Source organism: Dermacentor albipictus, chromosome 2 (genome assembly GCF_038994185.2).
Source record: "Dermacentor albipictus isolate Rhodes 1998 colony chromosome 2, USDA_Dalb.pri_finalv2, whole genome shotgun sequence".
Taxonomy (NCBI): Eukaryota; Metazoa; Arthropoda; class Arachnida; order Ixodida; family Ixodidae; genus Dermacentor; species Dermacentor albipictus.
The window spans coordinates 71545685-71570042 of record NC_091822.1 but is presented as its reverse complement, the minus strand read 5'-3'; the positions used below and the strand labels follow the sequence as shown (position 1 = coordinate 71570042).

Genomic DNA, 24358 nt, shown 5'->3' with positions numbered 1-24358 from the left:
CCTGCGACGAGAGGCCGGCACGAAAGCCAATCATGTTGTGAGTATAGATGTTGTTCTCTTCGAGATATCTGTTTAGTCTGTTGAGGACGACATGCTCCGCCACTTTCCCAACGCAGGAGGTGAGAGAGATCGGTCGGAGGTTGTCCACGTTCGGAGCCTTGCCGGGTTTGGGGATCAGGACGACGTTGGCGGTCTTCCATTGCTCTGGGACGCTGCCGTTTTTCCAGGTTTCGTTGATCTTCTCGGTGAGGTATGCGATCGAACCGTCGTCAAGGTTCCGCAGCATCTTGTTGGTGATTCTGTCGGCACCTGGCGCACACTTCCCCTTGAGCGAGAAAATGGCTTGCCTAATTTCCCCCACGGTAAAGTCTTCGTCCAATTCCGGACGGCTTGGGCCGAGGTAGTCAGGAAACCGGTCTTCCTCGTTTCCACGCTTTATGGGAAGGTATTTCTCCATGAGCTTGGCAACCAGCTCGTCCCCGGAACAGGATGTGGTAGCTTCGTGCAGGGCTCTGGCGAGCGTGTGTCTCTGACTGGATCTGGTGCTGCCCTCGTCGAGGAGATGTTTAAGCATGCCCCAGGACTTGCCGTTACGCATCTGCCCGTCTATCGAGTCACAGACCTCGTCCCATTGCTGCTTGCCGAGGGTCCGACAGTGATCTTCGATGGCCTTGTTAAGCTCGGAGATCTTTTTCCTCAATCTTCGGTTAAACCTTTGTCCCTTCCATCTTAGAAGCAGCGCCTGCTTGGCCTCGATCAGATGGGCCAGCCTACTGTCCATCTTTTCTACCTCCAGGTCGCTGACGATCTTCTTAATGGATGACTCGGCGTCACTCTTGATTCGCTCGCACCAATCTTCCAGGTCTTTGGGGACGGGTGCGCTGTCGTTGCCGCGGAGCTTGCGAAAAAGGTCCCAGTCCGTGACAGTGAATGCCCTGGATTTACTTCGGGTGACTTCGAAGCGGGTCTCGAGCACATAATGGTCGCTACCAAAATTTATTGCGGTGTTGCTCCACTCGGCTCCCTCGACGTTCTTCACGAACGCCAGGGGTGGTGTCCCGGCTCACCGAGTTGCCGATTCGGGTGGGGAACGCCTTGTCCGTGATGAGCGTGAGGTCCATTTCGTTGGCGTTCTGCCACAGACCCCGGCCCTTGCTCGTGTCGTAGACGTACCCCCACACGCCGTACGGTGCGTTGAAATCTCCGACGACGACCAAGGGATGGGTGCCGGCCAGGTCGACGGAATTCTTGAGTGTCGTTTTGAACTGCTGTTGCGAGTGCCTAGGATTGCTGTAGATGTTGAGAATAAACACGCTGTTTCTTCGCTGGTTGCGTTGCCTCGTGTTGAGCAGAACCTCCGCCATGACGTATTCGACCTTGCAACTCGCCAGCTTCAGGTCGTGAGACAAGTGTGTAAGCCTCCTGTCAATTAACGTGCACACTCCCCGACCTTCGCCCTGCACGGAGACGGCACGATAACCAGAGAGGGATGCGGCAGAGACGAGGGTTTCCTGTAATGCTGTTACTTGTGGTTTGTTAGGTAGCGATCTTAAATATTGCTGCAAAGGAGCCCTCTTATTGGAGTACCCCCTGCAGTTCCATTGCCAAATTTGGAACTCCTCTTTGGAACTATCCATGATTAGATAAAGTGTCCGGGGTACCCGCTGTAAGCACAGGTGCACGCAAGAAGTTCCCCCCACTCTGACGTGCCGATGTGCTCGTAGCCCTTATCTGAGTCCCCGACGCGTTCGGAACAACAACCTGCATCGGAGTTACGGACGTATTATTATTCGGGATCACCAGACGCTCGAGGGCGTCCATGCGATCGGCCAGCGCACCTAGGCCTCTCCGCGGGTCTCCAAGGGCGACTTGCACCTGTGCTAAGCCTTGTTGTAACTGCTGCACACTCTTAGTGACCGTAGCCAGCATGCCTTTGATCTCATAAGTTTGCGAGTCTGAATCGTCCTTACTGGAAACTGCCCTACGCTTGGCGGCGCCGGCCGAGTCGCAGACCGGAACTGGTGCTTCTGTGACGGTCGGTGCCGACGCGTTGGATGTAGCACTCTGACTGATTACCAATTTCTTAATCTCTGTCATTTCACTAGCCATCTTTCTGATCATTTCTTTTAAGTCCGCGTTTTCCTTCATAAGGCGCGCTACCTCGGCGTCCCTGGACTGCTCTGGAAGCGGGTCGCGTGGGCCCCGGTAGGATCTCGCGTGGGCGCCGCCAGCAACCATATCTGCCCACGATAGCGTCGACTTTCTCTTCCTTTGCTGGCCGGCACTGGACCCATACCGTGCCCTCGAGACAGAGCGGCTCCTGGAGCGGCTTCCGGATCTGCCCCTGGACATAGATCTGCCCCTGGACCGGGATCTTCCCCTGGACCTGGAACGGCGTCCGGAAGGTGGAGAGGGGCTCTAGAGCTCCCGCGAGCCGCGGAGCGACCGGCGGCGGCCGGGAGTTGTCGCTCGCCCATGGCGAGGGCCGGAGACTTGCTTCTATTGGCTCGGGATTGGTCCCCGCGCCTGCGTCTGACGAGGTACGGCGTCTGGTACCTCTGCTTGCATTCCTTGGCAGCGGTGACAAGTGTGCCGTACGGTGATGCTATCCGGTATAGGTATGTCTTTCTGCTGCTTGCCTTCCCTCGGCTCGAGGCCAAGGTCCCGCAGTATCTGTCTTCCAGTTCTCGTTTCAGAGAGACGCTCGAGTTGCGCCGTTCTCTGTGGTTCGGCTATTTGGTCCAGTGTGTTGTGGACTCCTAGCGCCATGAATTTTTCGGTGATCGTGCTCCCGGGGAGACCAAGTGCCGCCTTATACGCCTTGCGTATGGTGGCGTCTATCTTGTTACGTTCACTCGGCCTCCAGTTTTGGAAGGCGGCCACGTGCGTTATGTGGCTAACTGCGAAGGATTGAACGAGCCCAGTCAGGCTCTCCTCCTTCATCCCCGCTCTTCTGTTGGACACCCGCTTGATTAGTCTCATTGCCGCAGCCGCTTTGCGCGCGAGTTTGTTGACCGTTTCACTGCTGACCAGGTTTCGCTGGATCAGCAGCCGGAGAACTCGAATCTTCTCGACCTCCGGTATTACTTGCCCTCCTGCTGTCTTGACCGTGATCTTGGGACTATCGTACTTGACGTCCATATTCTTTCTTTTCCTGCCCGCTCTTGTCGGTGGAATCACCAGCAGTTCTGACTTGGCCGGAGAGCAAACGGGTCCAGACCCGCCCAGCTGTTTCTCGATGGCGTTGACCGCTTCCTCCAGCGTTGTCTCGATGTGTCCGTCGCATCCACCCGTTGCCCATAGCGTAACGTCGTCGGCGCAGATGGTGTGCCGGACTCCCACTACTCGTTCTAGCCGGTTGGCCACCCCAATCATCGCGAGGTTGAAGAGTAGTGGGGAGATCACCGAGCCCTGCGGAGTTCCGACGCTGCCCAGCTTCTTCTCTTTGAGCTGCAGGTCTCCCGCGCAGATTTCGGTGGTCCGTTCCGTCAGGAAGTCTTTGATGTACTGGTATATCCTTCTGCCCATGTTTGGCCGGGTACTTGGGCCAGGATAGCCGAGTGCCTCACTTTATCGAAGGCGCTCTGCAAGTCCAGCCCCAGTATGGCCCTGTTGTCCTTGTTGCCCGTCGTATCATCGACGATCTCGTTCTTCAGTAAGATCATGGCGTCTTGCGTCCCGACCTTCTTCCAAAACCCGATGATAGAATTTGGGTAAAGCTCCGATTCTTCCAGGTAACGCTGCCACCTGTTCATGAGAACTTGCTCATGGACCTTTCCCACGCACGAAGTGAGTGAGATCGGCCTGAGGGTCTCTATGTTGGGCGGCTTGCCAGGCTTGGGGATGAGGATCGTCTTGGCTGCTTTCCATTGCTTGGGCAGGCTTCCTTCTTGCCAGCGCTTGTTGTAGAAGTTCGTGAGCGTTTCTATGGTCGCTTCGTCTAGGTTCTTGAGCGCTCTGTTGGTCACTCGATCAGGACCTGCGGCGTACCTGCCATTGAGATCCTGCAGAGCAACTCTGACTTCACACGTCTGGATGTCTCGATTTAGCGTCTCGTTCTCCTTGCCTTGGTAATCCAGCAAAACGTAGAAACACGGGCCAAGAGCTGGGCAGCGATCACTACATCGTGCAAGTCGTCGTACCGCTCGAAGGCCAAGGCAACAGTGGCATAAGGAAGCGTCGCATTACGGACTGGGACGCCTTTCGAAAGGCGCTACCCGTGGTGCAACTCGACATTACGGACATCGAGCAATAGGCGGCCAACGTCGTTGAGACGACGGAAGGAGCCACCAAAGAGCTGTAGACGGACGAACGGATAGACAAGATGGACAGTCAGCTGGCCCACCTGATAGAGGCCAAGCAGTCCATAAAAGTGAGGTGGCAGAAGCGACGAACCAACCGAAGTCTAAGGAAGAAGATCGCCGAGCTCAACAGGCAGATCGACGTCCACTGCAGGGTGCTATGCACCCAACAGTGGAACGAGGCCTGCAACGAATCCGACGGACATATCACGCTATATCACGCTATATGCTGGTTGTCTGACCTCAGAGGTCCATCAGGCCGCCTCGTTCGATAGGCCCTCCAAATTCAGGAATATGATATCCATGTTGTCTATCGCGTTTGGACGCCAACACTATGATGCCGATGCCCCTTCTCCCTTCCCAGTTACTTCGGACGCCAGTACTTCTACCTACAGTCTCGATATGTCACCAGTTGACATTCTGGATGTGGCTTTGGAGCAACCAACGGGCACAGGGAAGTCATGATATTCGATGTTTCGTCAAATCCTACGGCAGTTTCGGCACCTCAAGTGTTGCGACGACAGGCGCAGAATTTCAACATCCGCGACGGACTTTTATACCGCCGCAACTTCGTAAAGATTGATGATTCGCTTTTCACTCTGGCCAGCAGCGTAGTCACAGCGGAGTGTCGAGGACCTACAAATGGCTTCGCCTACGATATTATTGGCGCGGGATGTGCAACTTCGTCCACAGTGTGTACGTTACTGCGTTGCCTGTTTAAAGACGCACTTGTGTCCCGCATGTATCCAATACACCTGTCCAGCCACTTCCCTGCCCAGCTCACCCATTTGACCGTGTCGGTATTAATTTACACGTGTCTCTTCAATCTGCTGGCGCTTGCTACCAATTGATTGATGCCGCCGTAGATCATGCTACACATGCTGAAACCACCACCTTGCCTGCCACACTTGCAAAAGACGTCGCCTCGTTCGTTCTAAACAACTTTGTTCTCCGCCATGGCGGACCTCGTAAACTACTGAGCTATCGGCCTCGTATATTCCTCTCGGACGTCCTCCAGGGACTCCTATCTGAATGCCAAATTATTCGCCGCACCACTACTGCTTTTCATCCACAGAGCAGTAGCTTACCACAATGATTCAGCCGAGCTCTTCCTGACATGCTATCAGTGTATCTTGCGTCTTACCACTCCAAGTAGGATCGTGTACTTCCCTTCGTCACATACTCGTATAACACTGGCTCTCAAGCCACTACCAAATTCTCACCATTCTTTCTGGTATATCGCCGCCATGCCTTCAGCAAGATTGATACGGCTCTCCCGTACTTGCCGGACTCTGCTGACTGCTCACCTGTTCTTACGGTCGCTCAGCACACGAAGAAATGCCTACGACTCGTCCTTTCTTTGACGTCTGGTCAACAGTAGGCCAAAAAAGGTCATGATAACCTAAGGCCACCTCCTCCCCCCTTCCCCGTCGACTCACTCGTGTGGCTTTGGGTCCCGCCTGTTCCTGCGTCAGGCCTTTCGTGCTAGCTAATCAAGAAGTACTACGTACCCTACTGTGTGGTTGTGCAACCATCATTTAATTACGCGGTGGAAGCCACATCGCCATGTTCCCACCTCCGTCGTCGCGGGTGAGAGATTGTGCACATTGACCGGCTCAAGCCCTATTACAATCCGCTCACCTCTCCCTAGGTCGCCAGGGTGATTGTGAGGAAGAAGATCAGCACGCTGAAAAGCCCCGTTGCCGTCGCCTGACGCTCAACCAGTTCCCTCTTTGGTACCACCCTACCTGCTGGTGCTGCGTTTGTCGCTACTGCTCTACGACCCTAATAAACCCTCTTTAAATAAAAAGGTCTCACTTTACAACGTCAACGGCAGAAAAACTCACAGCGCTTCAACTCGCACTTCACTTTATTAATGACGTACCCGCCGTGGTTCCTCAGTGGTTATGGTGTTAGGCTTCTGAGCGCGAGGTCGCGGGATCGGATCCTGGACACGGCGGTCGCATTTTGGTGGAGGCGAAATGCGAAAACAGCTGTGTACTTAGATTTAGGTGCACGTTAAAACCCCAGGTGGTCGAAATTTCCGGAGTCCCCCACTACGGCGTGCCTCATAATCAGAAAGTAGTTTTGGCGCGTGAAACCCCATAATTTATTATTTTTATACTTTAATAATGACGAAGCAAGACACAAATGGTCGCTTTTCTGCAACTCGAAGCAGGTAGTGAAGTGTTTACTGTCAGCCTTACGTGTGGTCCCCACGAAGGGTTAGTATACGAAATCACAGAGGCCATACAGCAGCTCGAATAGGAATGACATGAAATATTGTTTTTCACTGGTTACCAACTGACTGTGCTATCATCGTCGACGAACGTGGCGATCAAGCTGCTCCATCTGCTCAGAAGACAGTCGCCTATCGATACCGCTGTCTGTATAGGACAGATTCTGCAACGAGGGTCCTTCTACTTGCATTCCGAGGCACTACATAGTACATGTACACTCGCGGACAGGATATTACGGACCATGGAATCTAAGAAAAAGCTGAATATCTCCGCAACCTCACTGCGCAATCTGGTACTTGCATTTTGGACCTCGACTAGAATATGCTAACAACGTTGTCGTGGGCAGTTTTACTGGTTACTGCTACACGCTGCTCGGGAATTGAACGTTTTCGGAGATCCCGTGGTCCATTTTATTCTGTGTACATGTGTAGTAGTACATGTATCAATATATATATATATATATAATCTATATATATATATATATATATATATATATATATAGAGAGAGAGAGAGAGATATAGAAATACCGCGTAGCTTTATGATGTAGACTAAACTGCCTTACAGATGCACACGGGCACTTCTCCCCAAAGCATGGCTGGGAAAACTACCTCAAGTAATTAAGCGCATGTGGGGCGTCAATCCGTAACAGCTTTGGGATTGATCACTCTGACTCTTATGGCTACCAGCGATGTGCCATAACATGAAGAGACGCAAGACTCATTCTGCCCTAAATAGTTTACCTTTCATAACAAGCATATATGTTGTGGGGACGCCGGCCCCGTCGCCACGGGCTTTGAGGCCATGGCCCTATGCGGTGCGTTTATTAGGCACAACACATATGGCACACTGCAGTAACAAAATGTTTTAGAAGCTTGCCTTGAAAATTATAGAATGAATGAGCCATCGTTCGTAGGTCTTAGCTTATGTCCGAAGCCCGCATCATAGGAAACAGCATTGCCGACTTAAGTTATGACGAGCAAGCAGTGCACTTTAGCTAGCATCGTTTTCATCATTGTCTTACGACGCAAAATACCGCTTCGTCTTCGTTCGTCTGAGCCAAGTAAAGTCTACTGTACTTTAACGAAGTAGTAAATGATAGAAGCGACTGCTGCCTTTCGCAAGTAATATTCAAACAATGCATGTCGACATTCCGTGAGACTTCCAAATAGGGAACCACCGCATAATCCTCCCTCCAGCATCACTGTTGGGCCAACATTCCTCCTACGCACCGAATCCATACCCGCCACTTCTCATTGCCTTCTGGTTGAAGACGAGTACTTCCGAGAGAATGTAGCTGTCAAAAAATATAACACGTCTTCAAACAAACAAACTTCCCTAGGCACAACCATATGATACGTACGCTATGGTTAGCGTTTACTTTGTATGCTTCGATGTTTTCTTTAAATGCTTCTTTTCGTTGCTTGAACACTTATGCGCAGACCGTACAAAATATTTTCTTTCGGGAACCATTGGCCAAGAATGCAGTGAGCTGAAGCTGAATGGTCCTCAGTGTATGTACATGCCCGCGTGCGTTTTCTTATTTCCCTATTTCTTTATGCCAATTGCATATATCACTTAAAAAGTAATTGTTGTAGAGTAGCCCAATACTAAAGTTGCCAACATTTCTAAAATTCTCAAAAAAGCCAATCTATCAGAATCGCTCTCCGAATGATGACTACTGTCATCGCTGTTGATAGAGCTCTCAGCATCTTACATATCGCCCAACTGCACTGTTGCCTCCAACTAAACGACAAAACAAATAACTCAACGTTGAAGCGAATTACCTCCACGAAGCTAATTGGTTTGCGTGTCACGTTAAGGCTCTGTTGCAAATAAGGTCGGACATAGATGAGGGACACCATTTGCTCAATCTTCTTCAAGAATTATAGAAGTGCATGACATTAGGGCACAGCTATAGGGCACTATTCGTACACTCGGCATGATACACGCGAAATTGCAATTTGTGCACGATTGTGCCCGGAATGTGTTAATATCCTGTATTCTTTCACCATCCTCCATGCAATCCAAAACATGCCTTGCATCCGATAATTAGGCTATGCACCATACTTTACGCAGTAACCTAGTTCATGAATTCATTTATTTGTTTATTTTCTCATTGATTCATTCATTCATTCATTCATTCATTCATTCATTCATTCATTCATTCAATATTGTTTGTTCTATACATGCAGGACATTTCCGGGATGCAACCGGATCGTACGACAGCTACTACCAGATGCTGGGAATAATCAGCCTGGTCGCCGCTGTTCTCTTCGCTACGCATGATTTCTGCCACAAGAAATGTACAAGAGACGCTCAGTCTCAATGAACGTTGCTTCAGCGGTATGAGAAATTGAGCTTACTTGCGGCATACGCAGCAGGGATGCTGAATGATGGTGCCATGAAGGGACTATGGCATGGTGGGTGTCAGCGTCGGTAAAAGGCTCCCTACGTCGGGAAAAGCAAGCTTGTGTTCTTGAGTATCAGCGCATCGAACGTTACTGTTTCTGCTGCTTCCCCGGGAGTATGTTATATTACAGCGTAAGCTGTTATTGGCTCATTCCAATAACCGTTTCAGTTGGCGATGGTGTCCCCCGTAGCAGCCGCCACCGCCAGTCTGTGTAACAGACATCACCGGGAATGAGAAAAAGGGTTTCCATTTCCCACCGAGACAGAGCCCAGATCCAATGCGTGGGAGTCAGCTGCTCTGCCACCGAGCCACGAGAGCGCTTGCTAGGATGCAGCCGAAAATCGCCCAAGAGACAGGTCCTATCGCGCGAGGAAGCATGTGACATGCGCGTCGCAGAGAGTCGATACATGCACATTTTGCATCGCAGTTGCATATCACTGGACCAGACAGAACGCCATGTAGCGGTTAAAGAAGGTTTGAGGAAGAAAAACAAGTTGTCGTGCACCTGAATAAATCAAGCTGCCTACGTGACTATGTCACTACCGCGCTTTAAAGGGGGTGTCAATAAATTATCAACATCACCAGCATCATATCACGCCAATTGCCTTGAGAGGTGAGATGCGCGCCCCGTGGCGCCTATACGTGCTCCATTTGCATTGCACTTGCATATTATACTAGGTGGCACGCTATGTAGCAGTTTCATATGCAGCGGTACAAGACAGATGGAGAAATCACGAGAAAAAAAAAGATTATGGAGATTTATAAGTACATAAGTAATGAAAAACTTGTGTGGCATAACTCCTTAACTCAAGCAAGCTAGGTGATTGTCACAGTCCAGTTCCAAAGGGAATGTCATTAAAAATTTTAATCACCATCATCACTAGCATCGTATCATGCCATTTGACACGCGATGTGCATACGCGCCGTGTAGCCTCGATACGTACAAATTTTGCATTGCAGTTCCATTGTATTCCAACAGGTGTCGTAACAAGTAAAAATTGCATATAGCACTTGCATGCTACAACTGCATGGACCTGGTTAGCTCAAGCAGGCTTGGTGACTATTTGTGACCAGGCAGTTTCAAGGCGATGCCAATAAACAAACATTATTATCGTAATGAACAGAAACGTGTCATGCCGCGGATCAAGGCATGTGGCATGTGTGACACGTAGTCTGAATACCTGTGTTTGCTCTTCAGTGCATGTTATGGCACCTCCTCGCAACGTAGGTACCGCTACTGAAGAAGTGAATCGCAAAGTTATACGCGGGCAGCTGCAAGGAGGAAATATCGGTCTCAGCAGACCCTTCTGCAGAGAGCAGGACAAGCCGCAGCCCAAGCGGCAGCTCGCCGTTGACACCACGCAGACAGTTCAGATCGTTCTGGTGAAAAGTACGTGAAGAGGTTTCGACGCGAAGACCATCTAATGAGTGGTGCCGAAAATTGAGTTCCTTTGAAACCACTCCTCCAGATTACACTGTGGCTGTGCTACGTACGCCACGCAGGCCTATGACGTTTTTATTTCCTTGGCCCTTTCACAGCCAGCTGTAACCTATGAGTGTAATGGTAACAGTAATACGTATAAGTTCTGTTGGACCATAAGATTTCAGCCGCATATTTTATTTCAGATATATCAAAGGGATAAAAAAGTTTGCCTGGCGCATATTGTTGCTTTAGCGCGTACAGTGTAAGAAAATGCTAAAAACATTCATTAGAATGTCGCGGACTTTTCATAAATAATGTCCCTTCTATCAGGAGCATTCAATGCTTCTTTTTTTCTAGTCATGAAACTCTTGCGTAACGCAATGTGAGCGTTTCAGCAGTTTCATATAGCCGCCGCAGTGGACGCACCATGCCGATGGCGTAGGTACAATGATGTCGTAGCGGATGGCGGACTGACGTCCTCGGCGTTCTGTGAGTATGCCTACTGCCACGCAAGGGTGAACTGTCATTACCGGATTGTGCACATTATCAATGCAACGTGGAACTGACACTACGTTTTTGTGAGATGCTCCAAACTGAAACGCGAACAATTTATAACCGAGCCTTTGTGCGGCGACGAACTCTCAGCTTCAAGTTTGACTGGAAGCACATTGTCAAGTACGTAAAAACAAATTGATGCCACGCATATTAATTTGTGCAAACGTGCACATAGTGAACGCAAATATTGGGGTCAGCGTAACGTGACCGATGAAGCAGACGCCAGTCCGAAAGTTCTTGAAGGAATGCGGGCTTGCGCACTTGTCTAAGCCGCAAGAACAGCCTCTTACAGTGACATGGTGCGTACGGCTTTTAATGAGATTTGTTTGCAATTCACTAAAAAGAGCGAAGCCTAGTTTATGAAATGGCTTCTCTATGTTGCTTTCAAGACGATCATACATTTGAAGATGACTGGGAATAGTTAGGCAAGTATGGAAATTTAGGTAATTCCCTATTTAAAGGCCAACTGCAACAAAATTTCACTTGGTCTGAGTTGCCTATGTACGCTTAGCATAGATATGTTATCAATATATAGTTGATAATGTACATTATCATTGTAATAGGTGCCTTAGCAGACGACGCTTGCGCCTGGCTTTGAGCGGTAGTGGTGCGGATACGGGGATAGTTTCAGAAGCATACAGGACTGCTGATCTCTCCGTTGCGTATAGGCACCCAAGATCACTGAATATTTGCAAATTGATGGGTGCCTCTCTCGGCGCGCTTTCTCGTTCCGCGAGTGATTTTATCTGTCGCAATAATGCCCACGCGTTGCTTGGCCATCGGGTGCTTGAACACGTACTCGAAGGCGAGCGATGGAGGGGCAGCGCACAACACTGCGTAGAGGAAGGCCGAACACATCTTTCCTGTCCCAGCTTTCAGAGCTCAAGCTACAGGAAAGCGCAACCGGTAAGTACTATGCGGAACAGCTAACGCGCACAAAGCAACTAAGATTCTGAATGGTGTTGCAGAAGTCGTGGGGCGTGGTAGTGTTGAATTGAGCGCCACAAGTTTGTAGCATGACGTGATTATATTTCTTCAATCGTGTTTTTTAGTGGTTGTAACAACGTGTCATTATTTCGTATTATTTGCGGTGCCTCCAGGATACCAAAGCGGCAATGGACACACCACAGCTAGAACCCAGACTGGTGCATGAAGTGGGCCTAGCCGAAAGTCTTACCCACGGACTGCCCTGGTTCAGCTTTGATGCCAACGCTGCCCCTTGTGTGTCCTGAAGTTCCTGTGCTGCCTGTTTTAACCTAATATGAGGTGCTGCCTAAAGCCTCGTTTGCGGGTTACATGTGCCCTCCTTGAGCAGTACTCGTAAAAAATCCAGTCTGTCGTAACTACTAAAAAAGCAACCAGCAACGAAAAAGTGCCCGTGACTTCTGCAACACCACTCAGAATTTTGCCTAGAAAGCTTGCAGGCTGCACTCAACAGAAAAAAAGAATAATGTGTGCCGACCCTGTCGATAGTGCAAAAAGAGTCCAAGCTCAATGGCACACACCCCGGTGGGCTCGAGAGAGAGAGAGAGACCGAGTAAACTTTATTAAGAGCAAGCAGTTTAGCCGTCTGGGCCTAGGCCTCCCTCGATGTGATGTCGAGGTCTTGCCGCTTCGTAGACCTGCATGGTAGTCTAGAGTTGGTCGTCGAGATGGGAGCTGTGCAGGGCGGCGTGCCATCTCGACGAAAGGGTCGCGGAATTATTGTCTTCGTATTGATGTTTTGACTCCCATACCATGTGGGGAGTTTTGCTGATTGAGTTTTACAGATCTTGCACGTGTGGCTTGGGTAAATGTCGTGATACATAATGTGACAGCGTGTGAGGGAGGGGTATGTATTGGTCTGTAACAGGCGAGGGATGGTCGCCGGTGCTCTCTTTAACTTCCGGTGCGAGGTGGGGAAGGTTCTTTCTTTGTAAAATGACTTCACAAGGTCGTTGTATCTTATAAGGCGGTTGTGTCCTTCGGGTGCACCTGCACAGTATCCGGCACGGTTGACTATTTCTCGGGCTACAGAGTGTGTAACCTCGTTGAGACTGAAGTGCGGGCGGATATCGCCGGCGTGTGCTGAGATCCTGACGAGGGTGATTTGATTTTCAAACGAATGCGGGGCTTGTAAGATATGGAGTGATTCTTGAGAAATACAACCCTTGATGTAGTTGTTGATTGCTGTGTGAGAATTGCTCAGTTTGGTGTGACAAGCAGGGACAAGTGTGACCAGGGCGATGGCCACTTCCTTGGCCATCTCGGCATATTAGGTAACGATGCTGGAAACGTGTTGAAGCAAGCCGCCTGCTGTGGTAACCGCCGCAAAGCGACGTCCATCGTGGTATTCAGCTGCGTCGACGAAGGTGACGCCCGCGTTGTTGGCGTAAGCTTTGATCAGGGAAATAGCTCATGTCTTCCTGCGTTCTTTGTTGTGGTCTGGGTGCATGTTTTTGGGAATAGGGTCGCCGTGTATCCATTGCTGAATGTCGCGTGGTATTGGGTGTTTGTCTCCATGTTGGCGGTGGTAGGTGATATAGAACTACATTTTTAAAATACTCTTTCTAAATAATCTGAGTATCTCCGAGCGACGGCAAACAACATTACTTGGTTCTATGTGGCTACGTGGCATTTGCATATTTCTGATGTTTGACATAAGAGACAGGGAACGCCCAATATAGGCACGCATAATGTACCGTAGTCAATGTATCATTAGGTCTGACACTTTCAAACGGCAAGCAATGTTGTAATTTCAATGGACGGCGTCAAACATCGAAACTATTTACCAATGAAAGGCTGTAGTGTTCAGTCTTGAAGCTAAACATTTCGACAGAATTGCCTGTCTGGTTGAGAAATTGATTAGAACTTGAGACTGACTCCAACCAAATAACTGAATTTTATTAGCCCGACGTTTCGGAGCCCATTCGGCTCCTTCTTCAGTGGGTTGTTCTATGAGCGCGAACAGAACGGATCACTCCCATTCTTAGATGTACAAGTTACACAAAAAGACGGCATTTTAAAATTTTCAGTCTACCGAAAACCAACCCACACAGGCCGCTATCTTCATTTCCAATCCGACCATCCGGCAAACCACAAGGCATCTGTTGTAAATTCTTTATTCAAACGAGCCGAAACTCATTCCTCATCGGAATCGGATCTAAAGAAAGAAAAGAGAACGGTTCTCAACGAACTTAAGAGGAACGGCTACACAGATGACTTCATTCGAAAAACAACCAGACAACAAAAAAAGAAGAAGCAAAATGCGGGACCTTCAGCCGTCGACTTCTCCCCAACTCCAGAAGCGAGTGTCCATCCCGTACATCAGAGGTACCAGCGAAGCGCTCAGCCGAATATTAAAAAAAGAAGGCCTCAAAGTGGCGCACAAACCAATAAACACTTTCAATATCCTCCTCCCTAAACCAAAAGATCGTCCACCTAAAGAAAAAGCTCAAGGCGTCGTCTACAAAATCAGTTGTGCCGACTGTCCGGCGTCGTACATCGGGAAACCAAAAATCTAAAAGAAAGGATTTGACAGCACGAGAACGACGTCAGGACATTCAACCGTATTCGCAGCGTTGTCGCTGAACACTCTGAAGACGCCGACCACAAAATTGCTTTCAAGGAAACTGAAATCCTTCAAACAGAAACGAACTGGCGAAAGAGACTACTACTGGAGTCATGGCACATTCAGAATACGGGGAATAACATAAACCGCGTGAAGGGCAACCTACCCTCGGTGTATGTCCATGGCCTTGGCGACCTGACAAAAAGAAGAAAAGGACGCACAGCCAGATAGACTCCCGCTTGTTTCACCAACACAGAACGTCGGCGCGACCCTGTAACCTCCCCCCCCCGCCCCCCATCAAGGGCACCCTCGCGAGCACTCCCCCCAGCACCAGTCATCCCAGCACCATGGAAGCGCTCAACAGCACACCCCCCTTTCCTTTTGTTCCCCCCCACCTTTCCGTCTGTGAAGTGTCTCCCCACCTCCCGTTCCCCCCCCCCCCTCCTTTCTTCAAAAAAGATGCTTTAAAAGCGGCACACCGCCACCCCCCGAAGAACAAACCCCTGAAGAAGGAGCCGAATGGGCTCCGAAACGTCGGGCTAATAAAATTCAGTTATTTGGTTGGAGTCAGTCTCAAGTTCTAATTGTAGTGTTCAGTTTATGTGATCAGGAGCTATGGTGTCCCGTTTCCACTTGCAATCGAAATGCAGGAAGTCGCATACCCTAGGCATAACAGTGCACAATAAATAAATCAGTTGATGCAGCCTGATGTCCTGAAGTTTTATTTGGATTCCATGAAAAATTTTCGAATAAGGACGCCCGCAGATCAAAAACATGCGCAATGGAAAATTCCTCCAGAACCCAGGCTCATGATGACTGTCGACGATAAGGCGATCAGAATTTAAGAGCAAAGTAACGACGCAAGTATTCTTCATGACACGTATATTTAGAACCTATTGTGGTTCAGAGCCTTGCCTTGTTTCTTCTATATTTATTTATTTATTTAAAATACCTTACAGGCCCCATGGGGGCATTGTGTAAGGGGGGTTTACAGAGTAAGCATCCTTCTAACGTGGTACACAAAATATACACCTCAATACAGGCCTCATCAACAATACTACCAAGATTAAAACATGAAACAGGAACAACTGAAGTAATGAAAGGCCGCAAAGGTACACTTAAGGAAACAACATGAGTAAAACGTAACGTAAGGCATTAATACTAGAAAGTAAAATACACAAAAGATGAACATATCAGGGAGTACAATTCTTGAAGTTATAATCAGGGAAAAAGACGCAAAAAAGCAATAATATATACAAGGCAATACAAGTGAACACACGACGCAGCATAAAATAGCAATTCACAGGAGCGAGATAGCAATGCATCAAAAAAAAATATCACAGGAAGTTCGAAGCAGATTGCAAAGTGTACGAAAAAAGATAAAGTGATTTATAAGTGCTATTTTGAAAAGTGCTCGTGTAGGAGATGACGAAATTTTTCTTGATCGGACTCGGAAGCAATGTGCTCAGGTAGATTGTTCCACAAGCGAATGGCCGTAGGGAGTGCGGAAAAGTTAAAAGCATGTGTCGTACCGTACATGCGCGCAAAGCTTAAGTGGTTATTTAATCGACGAGACGTGTTCGAGGCGGTCTGGATATGTAGTGTGGATTGTGTGGCATTATAAACATATTTGTGAAACAAGGATAACAGAGCGATATTAGGGCGAAAAACTAAAGGCTGTGTGGAATGATCAAGTTTCATTTGCGTTACGCTGGAGTGATGGCTATAATTACGTGAAATGAAACGGGCAGCTCGGTTCTGGACTGATTCAAGCATGTCGATTAAGTATGTAGGATGTGGGGACCAAATGGAGGATGCATACTCGAGCTGTGGACGAACAAATGTCTGATAGGCCAATTTGCGGATGTTAGAAGGTGAATTACGCAGATTACGACGTAGGTAACCTAGTGTCCTTGAAGCTTTTGCGCAAACGGTTGTAATATGGTCTGCCCAGGAGAGGTTTTCGGTTAGGTGAACACCCAAATACTTATACGATACTGTATGTAACAATTCTTTATTATTGACGTTGTATAAGAAATGTGAGTTGTCACGCTTACGACTAAAAGAAATAACCTGACATTTTGATACATTTAAAGCCATTAACCAGGTGTTACACCAATTATGAATTAGGCTAAGGTCATTTTGAAGGGCTAGGTGGTCGTCAGTACTGTTAATTGATCTGTAAATAATGCAGTCGTCAGCGAAAATACGTAAGCGAGAAGAAACATTAAGTGGCAAATCATTAATGTAAATTAGAAAGAGTAAAGGGCCCAAAACGCTGCCCTGAGGCACACCAGAAGTAACGTAAGTAGGAGACGAAGCAATATTATTAACAACCGTGAACTGTTGACGATTCGAAAGAAAATTACGAAGCCATGTTAGAGTGAAGGAGTCGATTCGAAGTGCAGTTAATTTAGCAATAAGACGACAATGAGCTACACGATCAAATGCTTTAGAAAAGTCAAGGAAAATGCAATCGGTCTGCTGGTTATTGTTCATGTTAAGATGCAGGTCAGTCGTGAATTCGAGTAACTGTGTCTCACATGATAATCCTTTCCTGAAACCATGTTGATGGAGAAAAAAGAAATTATTGGACTCTAGGTGATTGTAAATATGAGAAGCAATTATATGTTCGAGCATCTTGCAGCAAATGCAGGTCAATGAAATTGGACGGTAATTTTCCGGAGAGTGTTTATTCCCAGTTTTAAATATGGGTATGATTTTGGCCATTTTCAAGTCATTGGGCAGTTGTCCCGATGACAGAGACTGCTTGAATATATGGTACAGAATGTTACTGGATATAGAAATGGTATTTTTTAATATCTTTGAACTAATATTGTCAATACCAGATGAAGTAGAGAACTTCAAATTATTAATAAGAAGTGCAATTCCCTCCACCGAGATTTCAATACTTTCCATGAATTGCCAGTCATAATCAGCAACATCAGGTACATTGGTATGATCCTCGCGGCTGAAAATCGATGAAAAAAACGTATTAAACGCAGAGGGGCACTCACTGTCAGGGAGGGGAGTATTTGTATCGCTGTGCAAGGCTATCCGGTTAGAGTCACGGTCAGGTGATATAACTCGCCAAAACTTTTTCGGATTCGAATTTAAGAGAGAAGGTAAATCTGTGGCGAAATATTTATTTTTAGCTGCAGCTAAGGCAGAACAGTACGTTTTTAAGCAAAGGTTGTACCTTTCCCACGAAGGAGCATTATTGACGCGTTTAGCGGTATTGTACAGACGTTTCTTTTTATTCCTGAGCTTACGTAGGGCATTAGTAAAGCAAGGATTTGTTTTGTCATTTGTTATCGAGATCAATGGGATATGTTTGTTAATTAGAGCAGACATTTTATTCTTGAAACATACCCAGTTATCTTCCACCGAGCGATTATAAAAGGAAGGAAGTAGCGTGCGGTTGAAAAATACTTCAAGTTCATCGTTTATTTTAGAGTAGTTTGCCTTGTTATAATCACGTATTATTTTCTTTGAGATCCCTGAAAAGGGTAGTGGAACACTGATTGTTACCTGAAGTAGATCGTGATCGCTAAAGCCGTTTAGATGAACTACGGATTCAGTCGTTTCGGGAGTGTTGGTGAGTATAAGGTCTAGAATGTTAGTAACACGGGTTGGTTTGTTAACGACCTGGAACAAGTTAAGATCTAAAGTTAAGTTAAGAAAATCCACAGATGTTCGACAAGATGATGATAGACTACACCAATTTATGAGCGGAAAGGTAAAATCACCGAATAAGTAAACAGAATGCGCAGGACAGAGCTGGAGGAGCGTGGTTATGCTATTGCGTAGTTCTGTAACGAAAGAAGTGCTGTAGTCAGGTGGACGGTAACAGGCACCTACCAGTAGTTTGGTCGTATTTATTATTACTTCAACCCACACAATCTCAAGAGGTGAGTTCGAGTCGATAATAAGTGAAGATAATGACTTTTTAACACCAAGAAGAACGCCCCCGCCTCTCTTGCTAGTTCGATCTTTGCGATAAATATTATAAGAATGGTTATCAGGAAGAATTTCGTCGTCTGTAATGTCAGGATTTAGCCATGTTTCGGTAATGTCAGGATTTAGCCATGTATGGCACATACAATGTTCTCAGCAATGTTCTCAACCCCCGCAGTGTAACGCATTCGCTTGCCAATTTACGCCATGGCATCGCAGCATTAGGACAACGACGCAGTGGCAACGATAGCATGTCAAAGAAGGACTAACGTCGGATGAATGACGAAGGCGCTATGACGACGACTGCATTACCTCAACGGTATGAGGACGACTGTGTGATAACGATGGTGGTACCATGACGTGTTGATAATGGCGGATGACGCAATTATGACAAGGACGAAGGAACAACCACGATGGCATCAGGACGACAGTATGACGATCAAATTACGACAATAACTTGTCAAGGGCATCAGGAGATTGCAATGGTGACGGGTGTACAAAAAATGATTGCGTGGTAAAGACTATGGGAGAAGAATCCGATGACAAAATTTGAGCGACGGCGATGTAATCGTATCCGGCCACGGCGGCCGCATTTCGATGGGGGCGAAATGCGAAAACACCCGTGTACTTAGAATTAGGAGCACGTTAAAGAACCCCAGGTGGTCGAAATTTTCGGAGTCCTCCACTACGGCGTGCCTCATAGTAAGAAAGTGGTTTTGTCACGTAAAACCCCATAATTTAATTTTAAATTTAACTCCTGCGCGGACGTTAGAGTATCCGTCTCCCGTGCAAGAGCGCCGTGATTCAAATCCAGGTGCCGCGCAATTCTCCACCGGAAACTACAAAAAAGAACCGTGTGTTGAGAAAATTGCACAAACAGGCCTGGAGTGCGGCCTGATCCCGGTGACCAGAACCGGTAACGCACTCTCTCAACAGAGCAGGATTGGCCACCCTGGTGCAGTACTTGGCCACAACCTCCTATATGAATACAACAATCAAACCCCGGCCCTCAGTCCTCAGCAGCCGCGAAGCAACTGTCCACGGCCGCGGTCAGATCTGTGACGCTGCAGAGGGTACTAAGAATACCTGGCTCAGGACAGGCCGCCATTGGAATCTGAACCTGGCAACGTTTAACGTTAGAACGCTATCTAGGGAGGCGAGTCTAGCAGTGTTATTCGAGGAATTAGAGGGTAGTAAATGGGATATAATAGGGCTCAGTGAAGTTAGGAGGACGAAAGAAGCATATACAGTGCTAAAAAGCGGGCATGTACTGTGTTACCGGGGCTTAGCGGAGAGACGAGAACTAGGAGTCGGATTCCTGATTAATAAGGAAATAGCTGCTAACATACAGGAATTCTATGGCATTAACGAGAGGGTGGCAGGTCTGGTTGTGAAACTTAATAAGAGGTATAAATTGAAGGTGGTACAAGTCTATGCCCCTACATGCAGTCATGATGACCAGGAAGTCGAAAGCTTTTATGAAGACGTGCAATCGGCGATGGGTAAAGTCAAAACAAAATACACTATACTGATGGGCGACTTCAATGCCAGGGTAGGCAAGAAGCAGGCTGGAGACAAGTCAGTGGGGAAATATGGCATAGGCTCTAGGAATAGCAGAGGAGAGTTATTAGTAGAGTTTGTAGAAATGAATAATATGCAGATAATGAATACCTTTTTCCGCAAGTGGGTTAGACGAACGTGGACGTGGAGGAGCCCGAATGGTGAGACTAGAAATGAAATTGACTTCATACACTGCGCGAACCCTAGCATCATACAAGATGTAGACGTGCTCGGCAAGGTACGCTGCAGTGACCATAGGATGGTAAGAACTAGAATTAGCCTAGACTTGAGGAGGGAACGGAAGAAACTGGTACACAAGAAGCCCATCAATGAGTTAGCGGTAAGAGGGAAACTAGAGGAATTCCGGATCAAGCTACAGAACAGGTATTCGGCTTTAACTCAGGAAGAAGACCTTAGTGTTGAAGCAATGAACGACAATCTCATGGGCATCATTAAGGAGTGGGCAAAAGAAGTCGGTGGTAACGCCGTTAGACAGGAAACCAGTAAGTTATGGCAGGAGACGAAAGATCTGATCAAGAAACGCCAATGTATGAAAGCATCTAACCCTACAGCTAGAATAGAACTGGCGGAACTTTCTAAGTTAATCAACAAACGTAAGACAGAGGACATCAGGAACTATAATATGGATAGAATTGAACAGGCTCTCAGGAATGGAGGAAGCCTAAAAACACTGAGGAAGAAACTAGGAATAGGCAAGAATCAGATGTGTGCGTTAAGAGACAAAGCCGGCAATATCGTTACTAATATGGATGAGATAGTTCCAGTGGCTGAGGAGTTCTATAGAGATTGATACAGTACCAGTGGCACCCACGACGATAGTGGAAGAGAGAATAGCCTAGAGGAATTCGAAATCCCACAGGTAACCCCAGAAGAAGTAAAGAAAGCCTTAGGAGCTATGCAAAGGGGGAAGGCAGCTGGGGAGGATCAGGTAACAGCAGATTTTTTGGAGGATGGTGGCCATATTGTTCTAGAGAAACTGGGCACCCTGTATACGCAATGCCTCATAACCTCGAGTGTACCGGAATCTTGGAAGAACGCTAACATAATCCTAATCCATAAGAAAGGGGACGCCAAAGACTTGAAAAATTATAGACCGATCAGCTTACTGTCCGTTGCCTACAAAGTATTTACTAAGGTCATCGCAAATAGAATCAGGAACACGTTAGACTTCTGTCAACCAAAAGGCCAGGCAGGATTCCGTAAAGGCTACTCAACAAAAGACCATATTCACACTATACATCAAGCGATAGAGAAATGTGCAGAATATAACCAACTCTTATATATAGCTTTCATTGATTACGAAAAAGCGTTTGATTCAGTCGAAACCTCAGCAGTCATGGAGGCATTACTGAATCAGGGTGTAGACGAGCCATATGTAAAAATACTGGAATATATTTATAGCGGCTCCACAGCCACCGTAGTCCTCCACAAAGAAAGCAACAAAATTCCTATAAAGAAAGGTGTCAGACAGAGAGATACGATCTCTCCAATGCTATTCACAGCATGTTTACAGGAGGTATTCAGAGGCCTGGAGTGGGAAGAATTGGGGATAAAAGTTGATCGAGAATACCTTAGCAACTTGCGATTCGCTGATAATATTGGCTTGCTTAGTAACTCAGGAGACCAATTGCAATGCATGCTCACTGACCTGGAGAGGCAAAGCAGAAGGGTGGGTCTGAAAATTAATTTGCAGAAAACTAAAGTAATGTTTAACAGTCTCGGAAGAGAACAGCAGTTTGCGATAGGTAGCGGAGCACTGCAAGTGGTAAGGGAATACATCTACTTAGGGCAGGTAGTGACTATGGATCCGGATCATGAGACTGAAATAACCAGAAGAATAAGAATCGGCTGGGGTGCGTTTGGCAGGCATTCTCAAATCATGAACAGCAGGTTGCCACTATCCCTCAAAAGGAACGTGTATAACAGCTGTGTGTTACCAGTACTCACATATGGGGCAGAAACCTGGAGGCTTACGAAAAGGGTTCTGCTGAAATTGAGGACGACGCAACGAGCTATGGAAAGAAGAATGATGGGTGTAACGTTAAGGGATAAGAAAAGAGCAGATTGGGTGAGGCAACAAACGCGGGTAAACGACATCTGAGTTGAAATCAAGGAAAAGAAATGGGCATGGGCCGGACATGTAATGAGGAGGGAAGATAACCGATGGTCACTAAGGGTTACGGACTGGATTCCAAGGGAAGGGAAGCGTAGCAGGGGGCGGCAGAATGTTAGGTGGGCGGATGACATTAAGATGTTTGCAGGGACAACATGCCCGCAATTAGTACATGACCGGGGTAGTTGGAGAAGTATGGGAGAGGCCTTTTCCCTGCAGTGGGCGTAACCAGGCTGATGATGATGATGTAACGAACACGACGGCATCACGACGACGGTATCACATACGCATGGTATTCATACGCATGTCGACTGTATGACGAAGGCGTCACGACCACGACATACCGAGAATCGCATGACGAAGCTGTATTGACGAGGTTGGAAGAACCACGATGGCATCACGATGACGATATGGAAACCAATGCAACACAAGAATCGAGCGACCATGTTGTGGTCACGACGGCATGACGAGAGTCTGATGACGAAGCTGTAGTGACTACAATGGAACGACCACGACGACATCACGATGATGCTATCGAGACGAATGGGTGAGAACTGTACGACGACAATGGTATGGTAACGACGGCATGACGAGAGTGGGATGAAGAGAAGGTGGAATGACGAAAATGGGGCCGCCACGATGTCATCCTGACGACCATATTACAATGAAGGGATGACGATCATTTGATGATGAGGGGTGACGATGACAGTATGACGAGAAGAGAATAACAAAGCGAGAATGACGACGATGCAGCGACCACGATGGCATCAAAAACCCTACCATATAGCTAGTGACCCACGCTATTGGAAATCTTGGTCCGCTGCATCGACATGAAAGGCGTCATGACGACGGTATGAAAAAATTGAAATGACAAAGCCGGAATGCCGACAATATGTGCACGACGGCATCACGACAATAGTATGACAACGAAGAAATGCATGACGACTATATGACGAAGATGGCGTCAGAACGACGGCAGTACGAGATTCAGATTACGAGGCTGGAATTCAGTTATGGTGCTTTACGTGCCAAAACCACTTCCTGAATATGAGGCACGCCGTAGTGGTGGACTCCGGAAATTCCGACCATGTAGGGTTTTTTACTGTGCACCTAAATCTAAGTTTGCATTGTTTTTGCATTTCGCCTCCATCTAAATACGGCCGCAGTGACTGAGATTCGATCCCGCGACCTCGTGTTCTGCAGCCCAAGACCATAGCCACTGAGCAACCCCGGCGGGTACGAGGCTGGGATCACGACGATGCAATGACCACGATTTCTTCAGAACCAGGAGCACATACAAAGAGGCCCAATCTATTAGAAACTTGAGCCAATCGGTCGGTATTATAGATAGATAGATAGATAGATAGATAGATAGATAGATAGATAGATAGATAGATAGATAGATAGACAGACAGACAGACAGACAGACAGACAGACAGACAGACAGACAGACAGACAGACAGACAGACAGACAGACAGACAGACAGACAGATAGATAGATAGATAGATAGATAGATAGATAGATAGATAGATAGATAGATAGATAGATAGATAGATAGATAGATAGATAGATAGATAGATAGATAGATAGATAGATAGATAGATAGATAGATAGATAGATAGATAGATAGGCAGGCTCAATATGCGTGGCGTATGGAAATAATTAATTGCACTTCAACGAGTAGCGTTTTTCTATGACCGTGCCATGTCCCGAGGATTACTGCTCCGCATGATATAGAGAGTAAGGTGCTACGAGGCAGCAAAAGGCTCTAGTCTTTTACAGAGGTGGCCGCAACACCATTAATACGCCAGGTTGAGGTTCATTAAGAATGGGTGCCGGGGGCCACCAGGTAATGACACTGAACTTCGTCCTTGTTTCAGTTCGCCAGTGGTCTGCTTCACCGCGACACTACAGTGGGGTACTCAAGGCGGGTACGTTGGGCTTCAAACCAGCAGAAGCTTGATGTGGGCGAGTTGGTTTTGCATACATGAAGAAAAGAGCTCTATCAAGATACGGACTAAAAGAGTGACATGTACGACAGACAAGGCGCTACTTCCAACAAAATGGGGTTTATGAACAAACAGGATTTTAAATAGATACAATCTAGAATAGCCCATCGTGACATCACGACCTCCCTGTCTCATTAGAAAAGCTATGGGTTTTTTGGCAAGCGTCGCTGAAGGGCAGTTAATGCACGTGCCCTCGACTTTTGCAATGTAGAACGTT

General features: G+C 47.4%; 1 protein-coding gene across 6 annotated transcripts in view; it reads left to right on the top strand.

Annotated features, from left to right (window-relative positions):
• Positions 1–9557, top strand: part of LOC135908197 (monocarboxylate transporter 12-like) — a 66551-nt gene extending 56994 nt beyond the window's left edge. For 3 of the 6 annotated variants that reach the window (XR_010566242.1, XR_010566241.1, XR_010566240.1), the window contains exon 2: positions 8735–9557. Coding sequence is in view for 3 of the 6 variants with exons in the window: in XM_065439950.1 (XP_065296022.1) it covers positions 8735–8871 (137 nt within the window). In the remaining 3 variants the exon portion in view is untranslated. The remainder of the gene's footprint in view (positions 1–8734) is intronic. The other 3 variants (XM_065439950.1, XM_070533670.1, XM_070533671.1) reach the window with 2 other exon arrangements.
• The last annotated feature ends 14801 nt before the right edge of the window (positions 9558–24358 follow it).